Source organism: Ursus arctos, unplaced genomic scaffold (assembly GCF_023065955.2).
Source record: "Ursus arctos isolate Adak ecotype North America unplaced genomic scaffold, UrsArc2.0 scaffold_5, whole genome shotgun sequence".
Taxonomy (NCBI): domain Eukaryota; kingdom Metazoa; phylum Chordata; class Mammalia; order Carnivora; family Ursidae; genus Ursus; species Ursus arctos.
The window spans coordinates 69,209,453-69,231,981 of NW_026623067.1; the positions used below are offsets into that span (position 1 = coordinate 69,209,453).

The 22,529-nt window shown below is 34.9% G+C and overlaps 1 protein-coding gene across 1 annotated transcript in view; it reads left to right on the plus strand.

Annotated features, from left to right (window-relative positions):
- Nucleotides 1-22,529, plus strand: part of RASA1 (RAS p21 protein activator 1) — a 112,715-nt gene that overhangs the window by 67,647 nt on the left and 22,539 nt on the right. Inside the window, exons 7-11 of the mRNA XM_057307130.1 lie at nt 1,387-1,439; nt 3,752-3,902; nt 8,294-8,372; nt 15,170-15,290; nt 16,510-16,666. Of these exons, the coding sequence (XP_057163113.1) occupies nt 1,387-1,439; nt 3,752-3,902; nt 8,294-8,372; nt 15,170-15,290; nt 16,510-16,666 (561 nt within the window). The remainder of the gene's footprint in view (nt 1-1,386; nt 1,440-3,751; nt 3,903-8,293; nt 8,373-15,169; nt 15,291-16,509; nt 16,667-22,529) is intronic.

The window sequence follows — 22,529 nt, forward strand, 5'->3', positions numbered from 1 at the left end:
ATGTTGATTGATTTGCAAATATTGAATCATACTTGCATCCCTGGAATCAGGGATGCACCTAATTGATGTAAATGGGATGTTTAAGTCTCCTACTGTTTCTGTATTACTGTTAGTTTCTTCCTTTATGTCTGTTAATAGCTGCTCTGTGTATTTAGGAGCTCCCATGTTAGGTGCATTAAGTATTTATAATTGTTGTATCTTCATGTTGGATTGTTCCTTTTATCATCTTATAATGTCTTTCTTTTCTCCTGTCACAGTCTTTGTTTTTAAAGCCTATTTTGTCTGCTATAAGTACTGCTACCCCAGCTTTCTTTTCACTTCCATTTGCCTGATAAATGTTTTTTTGTCCCTTCACTTCACTCTGCATGTGTCTTTAGGTCCGAAGTGAGTCTCTTGTAGGCAGTGTATGGATGGGTCTTGCTTCTTCTTTTGTTTTAGTCTTGTATTATTTTTACTTTCCAAGTTGCTTTTTGATCCACTATCGAAACTAATAGAGTATATCCCATGAATTGTGGCATAGTGATAGAGGGGTGATTTGGCGTTGTCAGCCTGGCATTAAGAGATATTAATCCGCGAGCTAGATAATAGTCCTTCAGGTAAATGAGAGGAGATTTTAAGAAATTTATTACCAATAATTAATTTTTAAAATCAGATGTGTCATTTTATTCTAAGGTAAAATTTAAATACTTTAGTTATTATATGTAGTGGATCTTGACTATAATGCCATTTATGATAATTTCTAAATGCTTAAGTATACAGAAACTAAATACTCTAGCCATGTAATTTGTTACGGCATTAGCTCAAATAGAATTAGGAATGCTAAGTCATTCTTTAATTTCAGTCCTTGATGCTGATACTTATTCTCTGTCATCACTCAATCTTACTTTCTGACTTTAAGGAAAGTATCAGTCAGCCATGTCTATTTTCTTTCAAGAGAGAACTTACCTCCTATTGTAGGGAAAGTTCACTTTGAGAGTAATGAGAGGAAAATTCATTTGCTGATTTCTTTTTCTGGATAATTCTGTAGTGGGCTCTACCTGTACCAGCCCTCCCTCCTAATACAAAGAAAAGGGAACACTAGCTATGGTGTAAACATGTAACAGTTTCTCATTATCAGAATTAAAACCATTACTGTCCTTGTATTGTTAATTAATATGGAAATTATAATTCATATTAGTCCCTTATTTTTCTATATTTTGTTGAAATTATGTATGTTTACAAAGTGCGATAACATAAATGTAAAAAGGATGAGATAATTTGATCAGTTGTATTTGCTTTTATTTCATTATATCAGCTTGAATTAAACTTGTGCTGGTTGTTTAGTTTTGATTGTATAACAGCAAAAAGGACGTTAGATTTACATATTTAATTTGTTCTCTTTTTAAGATGGTTCCATGGGAAAATTTCCAAACAAGAAGCTTATAACTTACTAATGACAGGTACTTGTATATTCACTCTTTATTTAAAAACTGACCACTTATCATCCATTTTGCCTTTAGCACTCATTTGGTATCTAAACATACTGTAAATTCTTGCGCACCACAGAGAAACTGGTGTATTTGTTATCTGGTGTTTTTTAGTTGAACACATACATGCAGTATAAAATTCAGTGAAGTGTGTTTCTTTCTATCGCAGTCGTGTTCTCTTCCCTACAAGCAGCACCAGATTTGAGTTTTTTTCCTGTATTTTTATAAATTTTCAGTGTCCGTTTATATCTCCCATCCACGCTCCTAAACATACCCCTACACACACACACTCATAGGAGCATGCGATACACTTTCTTCATGTTAGGATACATTTTGGGAGATCATTCTGTGTCTGCTTATATAAGTTTTCATTATTCTTTTGAATGACCATAAGTTTCTGTTATATAAAAACCATAATTTATTATCTATATTTAGAGTAATGTGTAGTTTTATTTTTTTGCCGTTCAGCTGCAGCAAATGTTCTTGCATTTATCTTTGTGCACTTGTGAAATTATAGAATTGGGCCTTATTTAAATTTTAACATTTCTTTAAAGTTTGGTTATAGAGATATGCAAAGTAAAATTTGACTTGTGGGTTTATTATTTAAACTAAAAACCATTCTGTCATCATTTATCCTACCATTTAAGATGGAATTAATATAACTACTAAGTATCTTTTTTTTTTTTCTTTTTTTTTTTTGAGAGAGAGACAGCCAGTGAGAGAGGGAACACAGGCAGAGGGAGTGGGAGAGGGAGAAGCAGGCTCCCAGCGGAGGAGCCTGATGTGGGGCTCGATCCCAGAACGCCGGGATCACGCCCTGAGCCGAAGGCAGATGCTTAATGACCGAGCCACCCAGGCGCCCTCTAAATATCTTTTTCATAAGCCATACATTATGACACAAGTTTAAGCCATAATCTATAATGTAGAAATCCTAGTTCTTTAAAAACAACCAATATTTGATAGCTTCTGTATATGGTGAGTAAACTACTGATTATTAAAGATGTTATCTGAATTACTGTTTTGAACTGTAGCATTGGAGTTTAATGTAATAAATACTTGGCCCTTTTGGAAGATTTAAGGCAGTTTTAAAATCTTTTGATTTTATTGTGAAGATGTAGGTTAAGTAGGTTAAAACTAAGGAACATCATGATGGAATATGGTAGTAATAGAGACCAGATGCTCAACCGAAATGGCATGCTATCAGCTTTGAGAGTGGGACCAAAATATTTATTTTAGTGAATTTACTGAATTTTGAATATAAGTTTATATTTTTGAACTTGGATGACCAAATACTTGAGGGACTCATTCTTGTTTAATGAACTTCAAGTTGAAAGGAGCTAAATTTAATTTCTTTGTGTTACTTTTTATTTTCTTTGGGTCATGTGCTCTTCTAAGAATCTGGTGATTTTCTCCCGTTAACAGTACACATAAGCACTTGCATGCACAATTTTGCATGAATTCCTATTTTTTGTATTAAACATGAAATTACTTGGTAGTAAGTGCCTTGGGTAGATGATTGGAATGCTTAGTAATTTACATAAGAATTGCATCTGATATTCTAAGTGTTCAATGTGTTTTCCTAAAAGCAGTCAAGTTTTGATCTTTTCTATGTCATTAGTACTTAAGGCAGAGGAAAGACAAAGCGTTTTGGTGTTGAGTCACTGCCAACTGAAGATATCAAAAAACCTTCTCTAAAGTTAGTGTGAAAATCTTTAATATATGATAATTTGTTTCTATATGACTTTTCAGGTTCTTACCTATTAAATGAAAGGTAGTGTACATGTATTTATTTTAATAAGGTACACACATATTTCATTTTGAATCTACCTTTGTAAGTGTTGGTACTGTTTTATTACAGTTATTACTTTTTAATATTTAATCAGAAGCATTGATTAAATACAGAGTATTCCTAAACAAAATTAACTTTTTTTAGACTTTTCTTATTAAGAGGATTTACAAATAGAATGTACCCATTTAGCCAGTGTCCTCCACCTGTGGTTAGATTATTCTTTCGAAGTCATGACAGGTATAGACATTATTAACCAGAAATCACAGCTGCAGACTTATTTTTACATAATACACACATGCAACATCATGGGTGGTTGTGACTCATAAACTAGAAAATATAAAAATGTATTAAAATTGTCTTTATTATAAAACAAGTTCCTGGTGAAAAGTTATATATGTTTATGACTTTTAAATGTACTTTATAATTACATTACTTAACACTATTTCTTTTTTTATTTGATAATTAGGAAATAAAACTAACAGCTTAATTTTTACAGTTGGCCAAGTATGCAGTTTTCTTGTGAGGCCCTCAGATAATACTCCTGGTGACTATTCACTTTACTTTCGGACCAATGAAAATATTCAGCGATTTAAAATATGTCCAACACCAAACAATCAGTTTATGATGGGAGGCCGATATTATAACAGGTGAGTTGTGAGAAATTTTAGTTATCTTTTACTTTTGGCAAAAATAGTTGAAATTTCAATAACACAGTGTATCAGATTCAAAATTGTATAAAAGTGTCTGACTTTTTAGAATTTAAAATTATAAGGCCTTTAATATAATTTAGTAGTAGTCATGTCCAAGGATTCTTCACAGTGTCAAACATGAATATAAGTTAATAACTATAATTTGTTTTCTTCCGATATAATTTATGTGCTTGTTGATTATATGCAGACTATTTATACCAAATTTGCTAAGTTCTTAACTGTAGTATAGCAAAACATTTGTTCTAAGAAAAAGAAAATATATTACATTCATTTATTAGACATTTTATTTTATTTTTTTTCAAGATTTTATTCATTTATTTGAGAGAGAGAGAGTACAAGCAAGGGGAAGCAGCAGGCAGAGGGAGAGTGGGGAGCCTGATGTGGGGCTCAATCCCAGGACCCTGAATCTGGGATGCTTAACTGCCTGAGCCACCCAGGCGCCCCAAGACATTTTAATAGGAAGAAAAAGTTCTTGAAGAGTAAACAGGGACTTTACTACAAATATTTCCCACGTAATTGGGTTGTTCTCAAGTTGATATTTCTTGTTTGTAATTACTGGTTCCTACTTCTTATTTTAAAAATTATAGTGAACTCATTGATTATCCCAAAGCTCAGAATGAACTTCAGTCACTGAAGCAGGAAAATAAGTTAATAGAGAAGCCATATGATAGAGTCTCAGCTTTTTTTTTTTTTTATTAGAAGGAAATCTTTCATTTTTTATTTTTCCTAATGTAAAGAATTTTCCATACTAGATAACTCTAGAGTGGCATTGTCTTCCTCTTTTGGAGGCTTTTAGAAACTAAAATGATGGTATTTGCCTAGTTTAATCCCTTAATACCACAGCAGTATTCTCCATCCCATTTAGAATTTCTCTTAATTCCAGCTTGACCTTTGAGGGTATAGAGATCCAGCAGCTGGTTTATCTTAGAAAACAAAACAAACAAACAAAAAAACAAGTTGTAGTTGCTTGCCAGAAGGCCCACGGTTATGAGAACAGTTAGGAGACATCAAGTGGAAGATGTGAGTCTAGACATTTGGGTTCTTTTGCACATCATCATACAAAAAAGCTGCTTGAGTGGTTTCTACATTAATAGTCCAATCTGGACATCCTCAGTGAAAATCTAGCTAGCTGCAATTTTAGCTCTTTATGAAGGTAAATTACTTTTTCCCGTTTTCCAGTTTTCTGGGGACTTGGAATATATAAAACTGTAAATTGAAAACATATTCTTAACTGAATTGATAAATATCTACCTGGAAACTTTTAAAGATAAAATAATTTACATAGATTTATTTTCAGGGAAGTTTACTGACTTAAATTTCCTTATGATATGCATTCTGCCAAATGAAAATTCTTCCTACATAATGGAAGCAAGTCTATAAAATATATAAAGGTTGACCTTTTTATTGGTAAAGACCAGAATGAAGCGGGAAGAAAGAAATATTTGAAGTATATTTCTTTCTAAATTACTGCAAAATTATTAGTCTGCTTACAAAATGATGACTTAAAAATTTTTAAATACGTGTTAATTTTGTGGCCATGATCATTAACCCTAACCCCCCAATTTTTTCTTTTTTAAAAAACATTTATTTATTTATTTTAGATATCTAGCAAGCGATTGAGAACATGTACAAGGAGGGGTAGGGGCAGAGAGAGAATCTTTCAAGCAGACTCCCCACCGAGTGTGATGCCCAATGTGGGGCTTGATCTCACGACTCATGAGATCATAACCTGAGCTGAAGCCAAGAATCTGATGCTCAACTGACTGAGCCACCCAGGTGCTCCCCCACACACGAATTTTCTTTATAGATATGTTCATTTGGTTAAGTTCAGAAGTATTGTTTCTAGTATTAATATTAAAATTTTTTTTTCAAAGAAAGCTACAATTATGTAAATCTGATGCTGGAAAAGGGCAGTTTTACAGTTGTTTGGAAATACATATTTCAGCATGGAAATATATTCCATTACAGAATTAGTGTCAGTTTTAATAAAGTAAATCTCAGAAGATAAACCTTTGTGGGGTGTTTGGCTGACTCAGTTAAGAAGAGCATGCCACTCTTGATCTCAGGGTTGTGAGTTCAAACCTCACATTGGGTGTAGAGATTACTAGGAAGAAATAAATGAACTTAAATAGATAGACATTTGTGATTATCACTTACTTTTTAGATATGTAAGTGTTAAGTTGGATTATCCAATAAATCTATATAACAGAGCCACACTCTACTGTCTTTTCTCCCCATTAATTCTACATTAGTCTTTTGGTAAAGAGCAGTAGCACTTAAGTCTGTTTCATTTAGAAACTGCTTTGTCGAGACATAACTTATCATTCCTATATTATAACTTAGAAAAGCAGGAGAAGCATTTAACAGCAGGTATAATTCAAACATTTATTAACGAGTTTACTTTTTGAAATATATTGTACAGACCCTGTGCACATACATTAAAGAGAAAGGTCTGTGAGGTACAGGTCTATGAGAGCAGATGGTTGGCTGACTGTGATGAGTTCAGGGCTGTACACATGGGCATAAGAGACTCAGTGGAAAGAGAGCAGTTGAGGTAGTGATGAGAAGGGAGAGAGAGGAAGGATTTTGGTCAGACCTTGAAGATTACTAACATTTATCTAGGAGGTTCAAGGAGAGACATGGTTTCATTTTTATTTTAAATTACTAAAATGAAAGTATAGGATATAGTATCTCTAGAAAATCACATTTATTTCACAGATGGATAGTGAACATGTTTTAGTTTTCTGAGATGTAAATCTATCTGATTTCATATCTAAAACTTTCAAGGAATGTCCAGGAAATTCTGGGTTGTTGTGACTGTTAGGTATATCTGGGCAGAATATGAACTAAAGTAACTTTTTAAAAAAATATCTTGAAAGTCCAGCTCATTGGTAAAAATATATCTGATTGGTTGTCAGGTACTTTTAAATTTGCTCTTGGGCAGTCTGAACTGTACTCCACAACAGTGTCCTGTTCTTTCAGCTCGTGGACAAGAATTACATTGAAACGCTGAGATGCTCCACAGGGTCAATTGCATTTTACAGTTACTGAGTCAAACCTTTGATATTTACTGTTTTTTTATAGATTTGATGCTTTTTGCTTTGAAACATGTAGTCATCTCTGATTTTCTTTTTGCTTTCAACATTTTTGGATTTATATGTTTTATTACATTTTTCCTTTAAACACTCAGAACTCTCCTTGTCTTTTTTAATGTGAATACCTTTTTACTTGTCTCATTTTGTGCCCCTCCCCCTTGCGTAAAATGCTGCCTCTGGTATTTAGTTCATATCCATTCATACTTGTTTTTTCATTAATCATTTCAGGTCTTCTCTTTTGCTATTTTTAACATTATATTCGGTTTAAATTAATTTTGTAGCACAGCAAAGACATTTTATCTTCGGAGACATATATGTGTGTGTATATATGTATCTTTGGAGAGAGGGGTGTGCGTATGTGTATATACACATATATATCTAAAGATAAAATATGTTTCAATTCCATCAGAAGAAGTGTGGAAAAAATCAAGTGGAAGGTTAAACAACATCTGTTTTGAGAAATGTTTCCTATCTGTACCTAAAATAGCCATTCCTCCAGTATATTAAACGAAAGTTTAAAAGTCTGGGATTTAAATATTCAGGACAATAAAATGACCTACTGATTATACAGAAACACTTTTATATTGGAAAACTCATTATGCCCTGCTAAAATACGTCTTAAAGTACATTATATAATGCCATTTTATTTTCAGTTTTATTAGTAAAATTTCCCAGATAGTAAGAATATTTTATAGCATTGTTTATCAAAATCATCTATAAGCCTTTCCTGTGGCAGCAATAATCCTACATGTAAAATTAGCTCCTGGTCTTCTGTTTGTTTCTGCTTTTACTTGCTGTTAATGTTTTATGATGTAACTTCATCTGATTGTTATGAAAGCAGAATGTGTGTTTTGATGACAAAAATTCTTAAAATCTACCTGAACTTGCTATATAAATGCCATTTCTCTATCAGTTCTTTCTCAATTCCTCAGAAATAATCTTTAAAAAAAAAAAGGTAGATTTTTATTCTTTCCTTACTTATACTGACTCTTTGAGTATGTGTATGCAAAATTGGAATCCCTGACCCAGGTATTCTGACCTGTAAATGAATTCTTGCTTTTTTAAAATAATGTGACTATTATAATCATATATACTGTTGATGTAGTTGGGTTATATGCTTTGGAAAACACTTGCAAATACATAATCCTTGCTAACAGGGTCTTTGTGTATGTTGAAGATTTGCATTTTTTGTAAGACAAATTATGTCAATGTCAGTAATTTTTATTTTAACAGCATTGGGGACATCATAGATCACTATCGAAAAGAACAAATTGTTGAAGGGTATTATCTTAAGGAACCTGTACCAATGCAGGTCAGTGTTGTTTTTCTTTTTGCAGTAATAAGCATTTCATTTTAAAATGCATTTTTGGTGGTATGTTTTATGCACACATTCATGCCTTTAAAATTGGATAAAATTTAAAACTGCCATTAGATTCTTTCAGAAAGTAAATTGTAAGAGAAACACTTAGTTTTAATTTATGTTGATTTTAGCCTTTGTGGCTTTTTGAGAACAGAAGCAGTGGTGGGGCAGAAGCCATGTTACCTCGGGTCAGAGAGTGAGCTTGTTGGAGGCAGAAGTGGAGAGACAGCAAGGATAAATCACAGCTGGGCTTACATAGGTGAGCTTGGTAAATAAAATAAAAATGAACTCTAGAAGAAGATATAGGGCTGAGATTATTGTTTATTTGGCTATAGGTTTATGGTGAGAGCGTCTTGTGCATGTCTGTATACTCTGCATAAAGCCACTAGTAGTGAGGAGAGCGACAGTGGTGGGTGAGACGGGGGTAGTGGCAGTACCTGATGTACAAGGTCCTAGGAAAGGCAAGAGTGGCTAAAAGCCACAATATAGGAAGGAAGATTGGTCTTGAACAAGAGGGCCTGTTGAATATTAGCTGCTTAATGCATAGGGTTATTGCATTTCTTATACTTTCTAAAGAGTGGTAGGCAAAGTTTGTAGCAGAGGTTAGGAACAGGTATTTCAAAAGAGTGATTAAGAATTTTCTATGTGGAAAACAGAGGTATTGATACTCCAGGGACATAAAGAAGGGTTTTTGGGTGCCCAACTAAACTTCCACAGTGACTGGTTATGTCTCTAGCTTCTCAGTTTTTCCTCCTCCTAACAAGTTAGTTTCAGATGGTTGTACCTGCTCTCCTCTGTAGTTGCTGAGGTGGGGGATCATTATTCTGATGCTTAATTTCAATTCAAGAATCATCATGATTTTGTCACACTTATTATAGCTTCATTTCCTCATACTTTTCTGGTAGAATGTGTGGTCCACGAGAGCAGGGGTGTTGTGTTCCCAGTGCCTAGACTAGCATCAGGGTTACTGAGTGAACGACTGTCTGCTCTCCAGTAGGAAGCACCTACTTCATCCCTTCTGTATTATCGCTACTGTGTCTTAACCTCCTCGAGCTTGTTGCTGTCTCCATGTCCACCCTTTCCTCTCAGACTGTCTAAGCACTGCTAGTTCCAGATCCATCTCAAGTTTCACTTTCTCCTTGACACCTTCCTAATAACCGTAGTCAGCCCTAATGTCCCTCTTTTGTTGGCAGTTCTGACAGACATTGTTCATTATTCTACTTACTGCATATTAAAATGAACTTTTTAAAAAAAGATTTTATTTATTTATTTGAGAGAGAGTGAGGCAGGGGGAGTGGCAGCCAGAGGGGGAGGGAGAGGCAGGCTCCCCGCTGAGCAAGGAGCCCAATGCAGGGCTCAGTCCCAACCATGACCTGAGCCAAAGGCAGACTCTTTTTTTTTTTTTATAATTTTTATTTTGTTATATTAGTCACCATACAGTATATCCCCAGTTTTTGATGCAATGTTCCATGATTCATTATTTGCGTATAACACCCAGTGCACTATGCGCCCTCCGTAATACCCATCACCGGCCTCTCCCAATCCCCCACCCCCTCCCCTCTGAAGCCCTCAGTTTGTTTCCCAGAGTCCACAGTCTCTCATGGTTCATTCCCCCTCTGTTTACCCCCCATCATTCTTCCCTTCCTTCTCCTACCGATTTTCCTATTTCTTATATTCCATAAATGAGAGAAACCATATGATAATTGTCTTTCTCTGCTTGACTTATTTCACTTAGCATAATCTCCACCAGTCCCGTCCATGTTGCTGCAAATGTTGGGTAATCGTTCTTTCTGATGGCTGAGTAATATTCCATTGTATATATGGACCACATCTTAGTCCAGTCATCTGTTGAAGGGCATCTCGGCTCCTTCCACAATTTAGGTATTGTGGACAATGTAGTGAAGAGAAGGGCCATATGCACCCCAATGTTCAAAGGCAGACTCTTAATGGACTGAGCCACCTAAGCACCCTCCCCACCCTCTGTTTTTTTTTCTTTTAATCACATAGTTTGGTACATGTTTTCTATAAGCACTGCTCAGGGTCTTTTTATTCGGGGGTCGGAGGTGCCTTTACCTCCAGATTCTGTCACTGTGTCCCACTGCTGTATCCTGAATTCTAATTCACATTGGTTTTTAGAGTTAATGGCGGTTTTGTTTCAGAAGTCTACAGATTTTATTTTGTCTACAAATTAAGTCCTACATTTTCCCATCTTGAAATTGTGCTTAGAATTTTTTAATTTAATTTTTTTAGAAAGATTTACTTTTGTAGAATAAAAACTCTTAGCACAATAAGTAAGTAGTATTTGACATGTAAACTTTGGTATTTAAGTTATAAAGTTGTTTAAAGAATTACTTCAAATATATAGTCTGCCGTACTCCCATGTTGCAATTTCTTAATTCAGCAAACCCCACATTGTTGTCATTTGCAAAAGTGCCAGTTAAGGCCTTGAATATTTCAGAAATAACTGATGCCAATCACAAAGCAATTTGATTACTACATAAAAACCATTAAGTGCTATTTGAAGTCTATTAATTAGGGCCTGGAGTAAAAAAGTAGGTTACTGTAGAAGTTTGGGAATCATAATACTTACCTATCCTTCCCAGCAGGATTCTATTGCAGAACAGAAAGTGTAATAATAACCTTTTATTAATGGAAAAACTGATTAGCTTACCCCCCCCCCCCCCGGTGACCCTGCATACCCCACGCAGAGTAAGACACTGGGATGGAAAGAGCGGTCCTAGGTAGATCTGCTTTCTGTGTGGAGCTAACACTTCTCGAGACAGACGTTAGAAGCAAAGGAGCCTGTTGAGACAGTGAAGCCCACGATAAAAATAGGCAGCATTTTTTAAGCAGTATGTTTTAGACACTGTTCTTACTAGTTTTTAAAATTTTTCAACAGCTTGATGAGGTCGCTACTGTACAGTAGGGAAATTGAGACTGGAGAGGGTAATGAGCTAGGGCACTGAGTTATCCTTGACTCTTCTTTCTCTCCTATGCTTTGTATCCACACTGTCAGAAACCTCATGCTGACTCTGCCTTCCAAATAAATGTAGCACATGACCACCGTCAGAATCTGACTTTGGTCTCCCTGTTTCCACCTTTGCCCCTTGACACTGCACGACAGTCAGAGGGATCCATTTAAAATGTGAGTCAGATCATTTCACTCTTCTCTTTAAGACCTGCACACGTTCTATATTTCATTCAGAGTGAAAGCCAAAGTCCTTACAGTGGCCTCTCAGACCATAGATGTCGTCTCATTGGTCCTCTGAACTCCTGTCTTTATACCATTTCTCTCTCACTTTCTCCACTCATACTGGCTTCTCTGCTGACTTTTAAAATATGCCAGGCTCTCTCCTGCTTTAGGATCTTTGCTTAAGCTGTTGACTCTGCCCAAAACGATTTTTTTTTCTCAAATATCCACTTGCGTCATTCTCTTATTCCTTTTGCTCAGAAATTTGCTTCACAATGAGATTGACCCATACACCTTATTTAATACTGCTACTTGCCCTACCCTGTAAAGCGCTTACCATTTCTTAACATACAGTATGATTTATGTATTATGTTTATTATCTTTCCCTCATTAGAATATATGTTCTTTGGGGTTAAGGATCTTTGATTTGTTCACTGATATATCTCAAGAACTAGAACAGACCCTGGCACTCAACAAACATTTATTGAATTAAATGTACGGGAACATTTAAGACTTCTCCAGAACTGTGCAGAGAGTAGGCCCTAAAGCCTTCGTTTTGTCATCCAGTGATTTACTGGAGTTCGGAAAGTGAAGTTCTGTCCTTGGCCATAGTGTCTTCTAATATATTGGAATCCTTTAGAAATTGTAGATAAGTTTATCAGCCCCTACCTTAATACAGTTTAGAAAAGAGCTATAGAAATCATCCTGAAATCAGATATTTAAATCCAAATATTAGTGTAGTTATGTCTTAAAGAACAAACTACAAATATGCCCCATTCTGTAGCCAATACTAAATATTATCATCATTATTATTTTCAAAGATTTTATTAGAGAGCAAGCATGAGCTGGGGGGGATGCAGATGGAGAGGGAGAGGCAGAATTCCCCACTGAGCAGGGAGGCCAAAGCAGGGCTCTATCCCAGGACTTTGGGATTATGACCTGAGCAGAAGGCAGATGCTTAACTGACTGAGCTACCCAGGTGCCCCTAAATATTATCATTATTGAAATAAAAGACTGATAAGTACAAATCTATATAACCAGGAAAGTAGTCATCACTATTTATCATCTGGGTCCAGTGTATCCTTTTAATTTTTTTATTCTTAAGTCATTTTATGAATAATTCTTAGAAGTAGGAATAAAGGTATAGTCCAAAAAAGGTTATTAGAAAATTTAATAAGAATTTAAACACAGCAAACTCAAATGTTTTTCCATATTTCCTTGGTTATAAAGGCTTGAAATAAGCAGTTGTTAATTCAGTGTCATGCATGGACCTGGAACATACCCATCTTGTAAATCCTAATTCCAGATTTCAGACACATCTCTAATTAATTCTTGCTTTGTAATTACTCTGGTTATTCTTCCCACACTTTCCCTGTCAGAATCCAATACTGATTCCAGATGTAAATATCTCTGTACTGGGCTTTAGATTATGATTCTTGCTTTTTGTTCATGTACTTGAATCATCAAATGGAATAATTTTGAAAACTTGGATGGCTTATGATTTTGTTGGGAGAGTACAGCCTTCTTTGCCCCATAAGGGTAAAATATTTTTCTGTTTAGATTTTTAAACATCAATTTCAGTGATAAATATGGTGAATTTTAAAATTTCTACGTATGTTTCCTTCTACAACCTTTGGATGCAAAGTACCTTTTGTACACTTATAAATCATATTAAGTAAATCTTGGTGCACAAACATAAAAATTAAAAGAACCCTTCTTTTTAGCAAAACGGGACAGTCGAGATTCTTGTCACAATACAGTGTGATGACATCCTTCCTATTAAATGTCTGACTAGGTAGAAACTCCATACTGCCCTCCTCCCCCGCAAAATATATCATTTACTCAGTGTTTCTTGAGTTTGAGAAAGTTTAAGGATACTGTCATCTGAAGAATTATAGTGTGAGATTTTTGCTTATCAAAAATCAATTTTATCATCACAGTAGATCACAAAGTGCTTCTGCCTCTTGCATTCATCTTTTGATTCTTCTAATAATTGTCAAACTCTTCCTATGTCAACTTTTTCTCTTTGCTGTTAGCAGAAAATCAAGAGTTCTGGGCTGTGCTCAATGAAAGCTAATGGTGGGCTTTTATACTTTTTTGAAAGATGCTGCAACATTTGGCAACACCGTTTGAAAAAAAAACCCAACAAAGGATGATGCAATAGAAATATTTATTTCACTCTTGCACCATCCTGTAAGCTAATGGCTGGCAAATGTTTCTGTAAAGGGCTAGATTATAAATATTTTAGGTTTTGCAGTCCCTTCAGTCTCCATCTGAGCTGTTGAACTCTGCCTTTGTAGTGAGAAAGAAACCACAGACAAAACATAAAGGAATGAGTGTGGGTGTGTTTCGATAAAACTTTATGTCCAGCACCAGGCAGTGGGCTGGATTTGGCGCCTGTGCCATGGTTTGCCAATCCCTGATCTTTAGCGTACTTGAGAAGTAATTTTTGAATAATGATGAAATGATTCCTAGGATGATGAAATAGCAGAATGTTTCAAGATAGAGGAAAAATATGATTTATGAAAATCTCATATCTTAGATTTATAAAAGGATCAGATGGACCCATGAAGTCTCTAAGAAAATCGTCATAAAATATTAATCCTAGCAAATAGTAAGAACTACTCAAAAAAGAAATTAAGAAACTGAAATTGAATCCAGTGGATTCCAGTGGTAATACTGATGACAGATTAGTTTTGGAAAGATCATTATAAAGACACTCTTCTCTTTATATTCTTCCTGACATCAGAATTCTTTTTGTTACTTGGGAGGATTTAGCACTTAAGACACATGTGTCCATTCCTGAAAGTCAGAGTTATGTAAAACCATAATGAAAACCACAAAGGTTATGGGATGGTAAGGTTAGGGGTATAACACTCCAGAACCTCATCAGTAACATGTAACAATAAGAACCTAATAAAATGTAGCATAGTTTTTTCTGTGCTAAATGGCTAAGAAATACTTAACTACTACATAAATATGGCACTTTACCTTGAAAAAGACCTGAAGTTTACTTGTCAAAGAGGCTGTCAGAAGGGTTGTGATTATTGTAAGGTGGTAGAAGGATTATTTGAAATCAGATGGTGTTCTAATCCCAGGTGTGGACGGGTGGTGTGGCATATTACGCTTGGTGAATTGAGCGGGCTATGAGGTACTGGAGGTGTGTTTTGTATATTCCCGTGCATCTCATATCGGCTAAGTGCAGTTTTCTGCATTCACCTAGTGCATCTCATAGACATAACTGTGCATAAGCTACCAGGAATTAGTTTTATGCTTAAATTCGTTCCCAGTTTATCAGTTCTGTTGGGACAAATTCATGTTGTCAGTGTTACTTGCTATAACAAACAAGGCAACATAACAAAACTGTATTTTTGAGACTTTCTTTGGAAAGCAAAGGATCTCTTAATATATGTTACATTATTTTAGAATTCAGCCTTAAAAACTTTATTTAAATGTTCTAGACAGACATATAACTTGGCTTTTAATTGGTAATTTAGTAGATTTTATTTAATTTCCATCAAGAATTTGTGAAATAATTTTAATGTTTTTAAAAATTCAGGATCAAGAACAAGTTCTCAACGATACAGTAGATGGCAAGGAAATCTATAATACAATTCGTCGAAAAACAAAGGATGCCTTTTATAAAAATATTGTTAAAAAAGGTTATCTTCTAAAAAAGGGTAAGTATTAACTGTAAAGATTCAATTTCAGTATTTTCCATTACTATTTAGTAGAAACAGTGTAAATATTGGGCATAAAACTTCCCACTGATGTATTTAATAAGTTGTTTCAACATGAATTATTAGTAATTGACCCTTGCTTAAAGCTTTTATATCTAAATATCCTTCAAAATCTAGTCTAGGATAAAGAAGGTGTGGTATATATGCACAATGGAATACTACTCAGCCATCAAAAAATGAAATCTTGCCATTTGCAATGACGTGGATGGAACTAGGGTACTATGCCAAGCGAAATAAGTCAGTCAGAGAAAGATAATTATCATATGCTCTCACTCATATGTGGAATTTAAGAAACAAAACAGGATCATGGGGAAGAGAGGAAAAAGTAAAACAAGATGAAATCAGAGAGGGAGACAAACCATGAGAAACTTAATCATAGGAAACAGGATTGCTGGAGGGGAAGGAGGCAGGGGGGATGGGGTGACTAGGTGATGGACATTAGGGCACGTGATGTAATGAGCACTGGGTATTATATAAGATCAATGACCTCTGCCACTGACACTAATAATATAGGTTAATTAATTGAGTTTAAATACAGTCTAGAGTCTAGTATATTAAGTCCACATTTTCAAGCAAAGTTTCATGAAACAAGTTTACGTATTTCCAAATATGTCTTTCATTCTTGAGGTCAATTCCAGTGCGAGGTATTTGATTTTTTGCCCCCTGTCTACTCCGTACTTCATTATTTTCTTCCTTTTTAAAGAGAGACTTCTAATGACACTTGTCACATTCATTGTTTTGATGTTTCTGTTTTATAGATTTGCCTCAATTTAACATTAAGAAATGTTAGGGGGTTGGTTGTTAGGGTGTGGGGTGGAAGAGTTTTTTCTTATGATTAAAAAAGAATTATTCCTAAGCAAAAATTTTAAAGATTTTATCTTAATGAAACTTTAAAAGATATAGTTATGGTACCATTGTCATTTACTCTGTGATCCATTAAAACAAGCAGTATAACAAAAGGCATTTTTCTACAGATAAATTTAATAGGCATTTTCTTATTTTGTAAGGATTGGTATATTACTGAAGCTTTGGAATAAAAATGGAAATATGATTTTTATTTTCAGCAACAATTTTTATGATATATATATATACATGACTTCATAGTTTATTATTTGGCTAAGGGAAAGCACTTTTTTTTTTTTTTTTTTTTTTTAACCAGGCAAAGGAAAACGGTGGAAAAACTTATATTTTATCTTAGAGGGCAGTGATGCCCAACTTATTTATTTTGAAAGTGAAAAACGAGCTACCAAACCAAAAGGATTAATAGATCTCAGCGTATGTTCTGTCTATGTTGTTCATGATAGTCTCTTTGGCAGGTAAGAAATTGGTTTCATATTTCTTTTTGGAATTGTTTTAATAATAAAATACTGTGGATATATTCAGATCATTTTTCAAAGCATAGTGAATTTTTGAGAGTCCTAAAATCATCTGAAAATGTCAGATTTACTTTCTAGGGGTAACTTCTGTCTTCCTTATTTATTTTAGACTAACCTGTGCGTGAAATTCCACTTTTGTATTATATAGAAATCTTTGGAATGACATTTCCTGTAGTAAAATATGACCTGTATATCGCATGTTTCCTCCCTCCCCTACTCCCAGTCTTTTGAATGACTGACTTTGTGTCTTGTCCTCTTTCCCGTTTTATCAAATTCTCTAACTCATTGCATCTGATAGTTCTGAGTACACTCGGTTGTATTAACAACCTGATAGGCAGGTTCCTAAAAAAATTTAACATTAAGAAACAATTCTGGGGCGCCTGGGTGGCACAGCGGTTAAGCGTCTGCCTTCGGCTCAGGGCGTGATCCCGGTGTTATGGGATCGAGCCCCACATCAGGCTCCTCTGCTATGAGCCTGCTTCTTCCTCTCCCACTCCCCCTGCTTGTGTTCCCTCTCTCGCTGGCTGTCTGTATCTCTGTCAAATAAATAAATAAAATCTTTAAAAAAAAAAAAAGAATTCTAATAAAATAATTGCTTCAGTAGGAAAAAGGAGAGTATTTCAGATTTGGAGTCAAAACATTTTTTCTTACATTAATTTCAAAGTTTTTTAAAAAGTAAATATAAACGTATAAGTTAAAGGTGAATCGTGACCATCACAAAGCTCATCCAGCTCTTGATTACTTCTGATTTTTTGATGAGGAACAATGGCCTTTCTTTACCTGTCACCATCAGTATTATTAATAATTGAATCTAGAGTCTTTTTAGATAAACTTACCCTTTTTAATATATATTAATATATATATTAATACCAATATATAAATATTGGTATTAATAAAACACAAGGCAATTAAAAACAAATGCTTTTTACAACTTTTTTTTCTGCTGCAAGATGGCATTTCTACTAAGCAAGTCTAGCTTTATCCTGTTTAAGTTCAGGAAACTTCAAAACAAATAGCTGTAGAACATACAACCTTGTCATTTCTTTTCTCCAAACTGTGTTTAGGATATCACATTGGTGTTATTTGTAATGTTAACAGTTTGTTTTAAATGGTCAGGGTTTGAGAAATGCTGAATTGAACACATAGTTTATTACCTTAAAGCAGGGCTTTTTGGAATCTCTGCTAGTATTTATATTCTGCATCACTAAGAGGGAATTATAATATGAAATATTTCATGAATCCTTTGACTTTGATAACCCCCCCTTTTTTTTCAAACACTTCCTAATATCTCATAAAAACAGCTCTTCCAAAAAACAAGCAAAAATTTTTTGGGTAAGATAGGATATCCTAAATTTTGTTTTTCCTTCCTTAACAATATGAGAACCTTGGCCTTTGGGTGTGGTTAGATCAGACCTCTGGCTCTTTTCATCTTTCTGCTCTGCCTGCCTTTGCGTGTACTGAATTATTCCTCACAAAACAGTTTTTCCTTCATGGTACCAAAATGGCCTACAGTACCCAGAGAAGGAAAAAGTAAGCATTCCCTCTGGTAATGATTGAAAATCCTGAGAATGCACTGTTGAGCCACCTCTCAATCAGTGTGTAGTTGTGGCTTACCTGAAGTAGCAAAGGAATGGGATTACCTTTTATAAACGGAGGCTATTGGGTGCCCAAACCCCGTTGCTGAGGATGAGCCCACTGAAATAGAGGCTGCTATGTATTCTCTCTGGGAGAGGGAAATGGATGTTGGGGAGACAACCACACTATTCACCACCAAACATGGTTTATTTGTGCTATAAATAGCTGCAAGAGGGAAGAGATTTTGGGGACAAGCATATTGAAATAAGTAATATGAAATAGGTGGTTCTTAAGCTGAGCCGTGGAAGATGGGTATAAATTCATTTAGATAATTAGATCAGAGCTTTCCCAATCTGCGTGCCACGAATAGGTTATGGGTGTCCCTTGAGGTATTGGTGGTTATAAAAATGTTACTGTAATAAAAATATTAAATGTTTTAAGTTTCAGCATTTCATTATTGTAAAATATATAAGGGAGTTCTTCAAAAAATGTAACTTTAGATATATTTTTTAGATATTTAGATTTTTTTTCATTGTTACTTCTTCAATTGGCTTTAGTGTGTAGTTATTTTCCCACCATCAAGGGCAATTTGGTGATTAAAGCTGAAAAGTCATTAAAATCACAAGATAAAAACAGTAGCCTTAAAAATTCAACCTATTAATTAGGCCACTTAAGAAATGTATTGGGATAACTAAATCCAGTAAATCTTCTCTTCCTCAGCCTAAATATTTTGCATATAAGTTGAATAAATCAGTGGTGCCAGGCACACTGTGTTGGCACCATACCACTAAAGAACTAAGTTTTAAATAAAAGTCCCTCTGCCCCCATAGGTTCCCCTCCCAATCCCCTCCTTTCCATAGATCTGTTCCTACAAAATCAAATTATACTCTGGAAGCTTGTTAGGAGATCTTGGAATTAATAGCTAAAGCTAAAGCCAAAATGCTTCTCATGGAGTTGGAGAACTTCCTTGTTGAATCAGTCTGTGTGGAAATTGCCACTTGTATGTTTGGAACCAAAAAGCAAAAGCAATAAAAGAGATACTGTTTTCAGATAGTATTAGATTGTGTTCAGATAGTATTACCAGGAAATGCATCGGTGAATCAAATGATAGGCTGTATACAGATCCAGAGATTACATTTTCACTGTATACTGATGAATCTGCAAACATTAGAGAAATACTTGGACGTAAATTATTGGTCATTCAAAGAGGTACCAAAAGAAAATATTAAAGATAAAGTATTCAAAAAGTAAAGGAATCCTTTGGAACAACGAAGATACTGTAGAAATAGTATTTATGACCAGTGATGAAGCTTCATGATAGGAACATTTAAAGGTTTTACATCAAAAATTCATTTTGGAAAATAAGCAATACAGAGAGACTCTTACATGTAAAAGTCGGTTTGTAGACCAGAATTCCACATGAAATGTTATAAAATGGAGTCTAATAAATGCAAGCTGCTTCAGCTGCATGTTTTCAGTTTTATGGGAGGAAATGGGATCAGAATACCACTGTACTGTTTGATACCAGAGTCCGTAAGCTGTCCAAAAGAAGAGCTTTGCGGAAGCTTATGATGTACAAGAAAAAAACTTCTTGGCAAATGATTTGCACTTAGCAGATTAGTTGAAGAATGGGTAAAACTTCCTCAGAATTAGAAGTACAACACAAAAATATATTAATGTGCTCTGATAGCTTATAGATTCAAAGCAGAAATTCAACTTTGGAAAAATGAGGTTAAAAATGATTCCCCAGTGATACTTAAAATTTGAATAACAAGAATCTTAAAAGAATTATTAAGACTAATAAAAGTACATCTGTGTAAATTTGGGTGGGGGAAAAAGCTGTAACATTATTTTTGACATATTTTCTATGAACAGGCACTAGTGGACCGAAAACCAGTTTGCAGTATCAAAAAGAAAGGTCAATGTTACACTTGCCAATTAAAGAAAATGACTGTAGGGTTAAAGATCAGGTCTTCTAATGCAGTTTAAAGAGACTGAATTATTTCTTTTATGGTTAACATCAAGAAAGGCGTTTGAGGAAGCAGTAAAGCAGTAAAAATACATTTACCATTTGCTATAGGATCACAGCTTGCTTCTTGTGCAGAGTTTCTTGTTGAAGGTGGCTTTTAAGACTCTGACATTGTATTTAATGATACCAAGTCTAAACCTGGTATGAAAAAATTATGTTCATGGGAACTAAGGTACAAGTCTTTTATTTTAAAGAACTGAGTTTTTTCCAAAGTATGCCAGTTTACCATCATCAACTATATTTTTGACGGCCTTACTATGGAAGAGTTGGGAAGTACCAAGAAAGAGCAGATCCCAAGAAAAACAGCATCAGCAAAGTATATTTCAAGGAAATGAAAGACACCTCTACCAGATAGTAGGACTAATGAAAAATAGGTTGACATCAAATTATGTATCATGGAATGTAAATATCATAGTATGAAAGGGGGAATCATGGATGAATGCAGTTCTTTTTCTTTGAAATATATGGCTGGCGCTGAACATTTCTTGCTTTTTGTATGCATAGAACCCAATACACTGACTGACCTGCATTTGAATGAAATGTAATGTGAAAGTTAACAACAGCTCCTTGCAACAGAGGTGAACAGCATGCTTGCTCTCGCCATGGTGAAGGGTAGCATTGCTCATTTGCCTGTTTTCTCAAACTGCTTTAGCTTCACAGCTATGCAATTTTTTCCAGATTATTTTCAGTATTAAGAGGTCACTAAATACTTTCTTTATATTAAACTTCTAACTTCTAATATTGCTTTACTTTAAATAGAATCATTTCAGAAGCATGGGCTGAAAGATATTTCAGTGATAGAGTTACTGTAGTGAGTAATATATGGGAATGTTTACACCTTTTCATAGGCTGAATCTTTCATTGTGGTGGTATTTACTATCTTCACTTAGGAATGATGTTTTCACTGGATATTAAATTTTAGGTTGACAATTATTTTCTTTCAGTGTTTTAAAGATTATTTATGAGTGAGTGAGAGCAAAAGACTGAGAGAATGAGTAGGAGGGGCAAAGGGAGAAGCAGACTCCCTGTGGAGCAGGGAGCCCCACGTGGGGCTCTATTCCAGGATCCTGGGATCATGACCTGAGCCAAAGCAGATGCTTAAACAACTGAGCCACCCAGGCGCCCTTCTTTCAGCATTTTAAACAATGTTTTCTGCCTTCCACCTTTTTCTTTTTTTCTGATTATTTCTCTTTTAGAGATAATATATCTTTTTTTCTCTTTCAGGTGTACTATATTTCATCTTTTTCTGGTTACTTGGAGATTTTTCTTTAGATTTTTAGCAGTTAAACAAAAATGTGCCTACTATAAATTTTCCTCAAAAACTTTATCCTAATTATTTGCAGAGCTTCTTCAGTTTGATACCTGATGTCTTTTTTGAGTTCTAGGAAAGTCTTGGTTACTCTCTCTTTAAACAGTTCTTCCGCCACATTTTCTTTCATCTTCTGTGATTCATGTTACATGTTATATCTTTTTTAAAGATTTATTTAGAGAGAGAGCGGCTGGGGGCAGGAGGAGAGGAAGAGAGAATTTCAAGCAGATTCCCCGCTGAGTGCAGAGCACGACACAGGGCTTGATATCATGACCTGAGCCGAAATCAAGAGTCGGCTTCACCGACTGAGCCGCTGAGGCGCCCCAGCATGTTAAATCTTTTACTAGGTCCCATGTGCCTATTACATAGTTTTCTGTTCTATGTTTGTCATAATTTTTTTTTATGTGCCCTAGACTGGATATTCTGATTTGTCTTCCAGTTCACAAATACACTCTTCTGCAGTTAAATGCATTTCTTGAGGTCTTAATTTAATTAATTACATTTTTCAGTTTAGAGTTTCCATTTGATTCTTTCATAGATGTAGTTAGCTGGCAAAATTATCTATTTTGTTACCTATTTTCTTAAACGTTTTAATTACAGTTATTTGAATGTTGTATCTAACAATATCTGGATTATATGTAGGTCTTTCCCCTTCGTTTGTTTTCTTAGATTGGCTTTTCAGTTGGTTGAATCACGATTCCTGTGATACGTACTTATGTTTGACTGAATGGTGGACATTGTGTATGAAAGATTGTAGAAGCTATGGATAATGTTATTGCCTCCAGAAAGGGCTGTTCTGCCAGATAAGTCCCCTCAGGGATCAAATGGAGGTATTGGTGAAGGCTGTTCTATTTTCTGGTTTGCCCTTCTTTTGAAGGCATGGGTAGGGG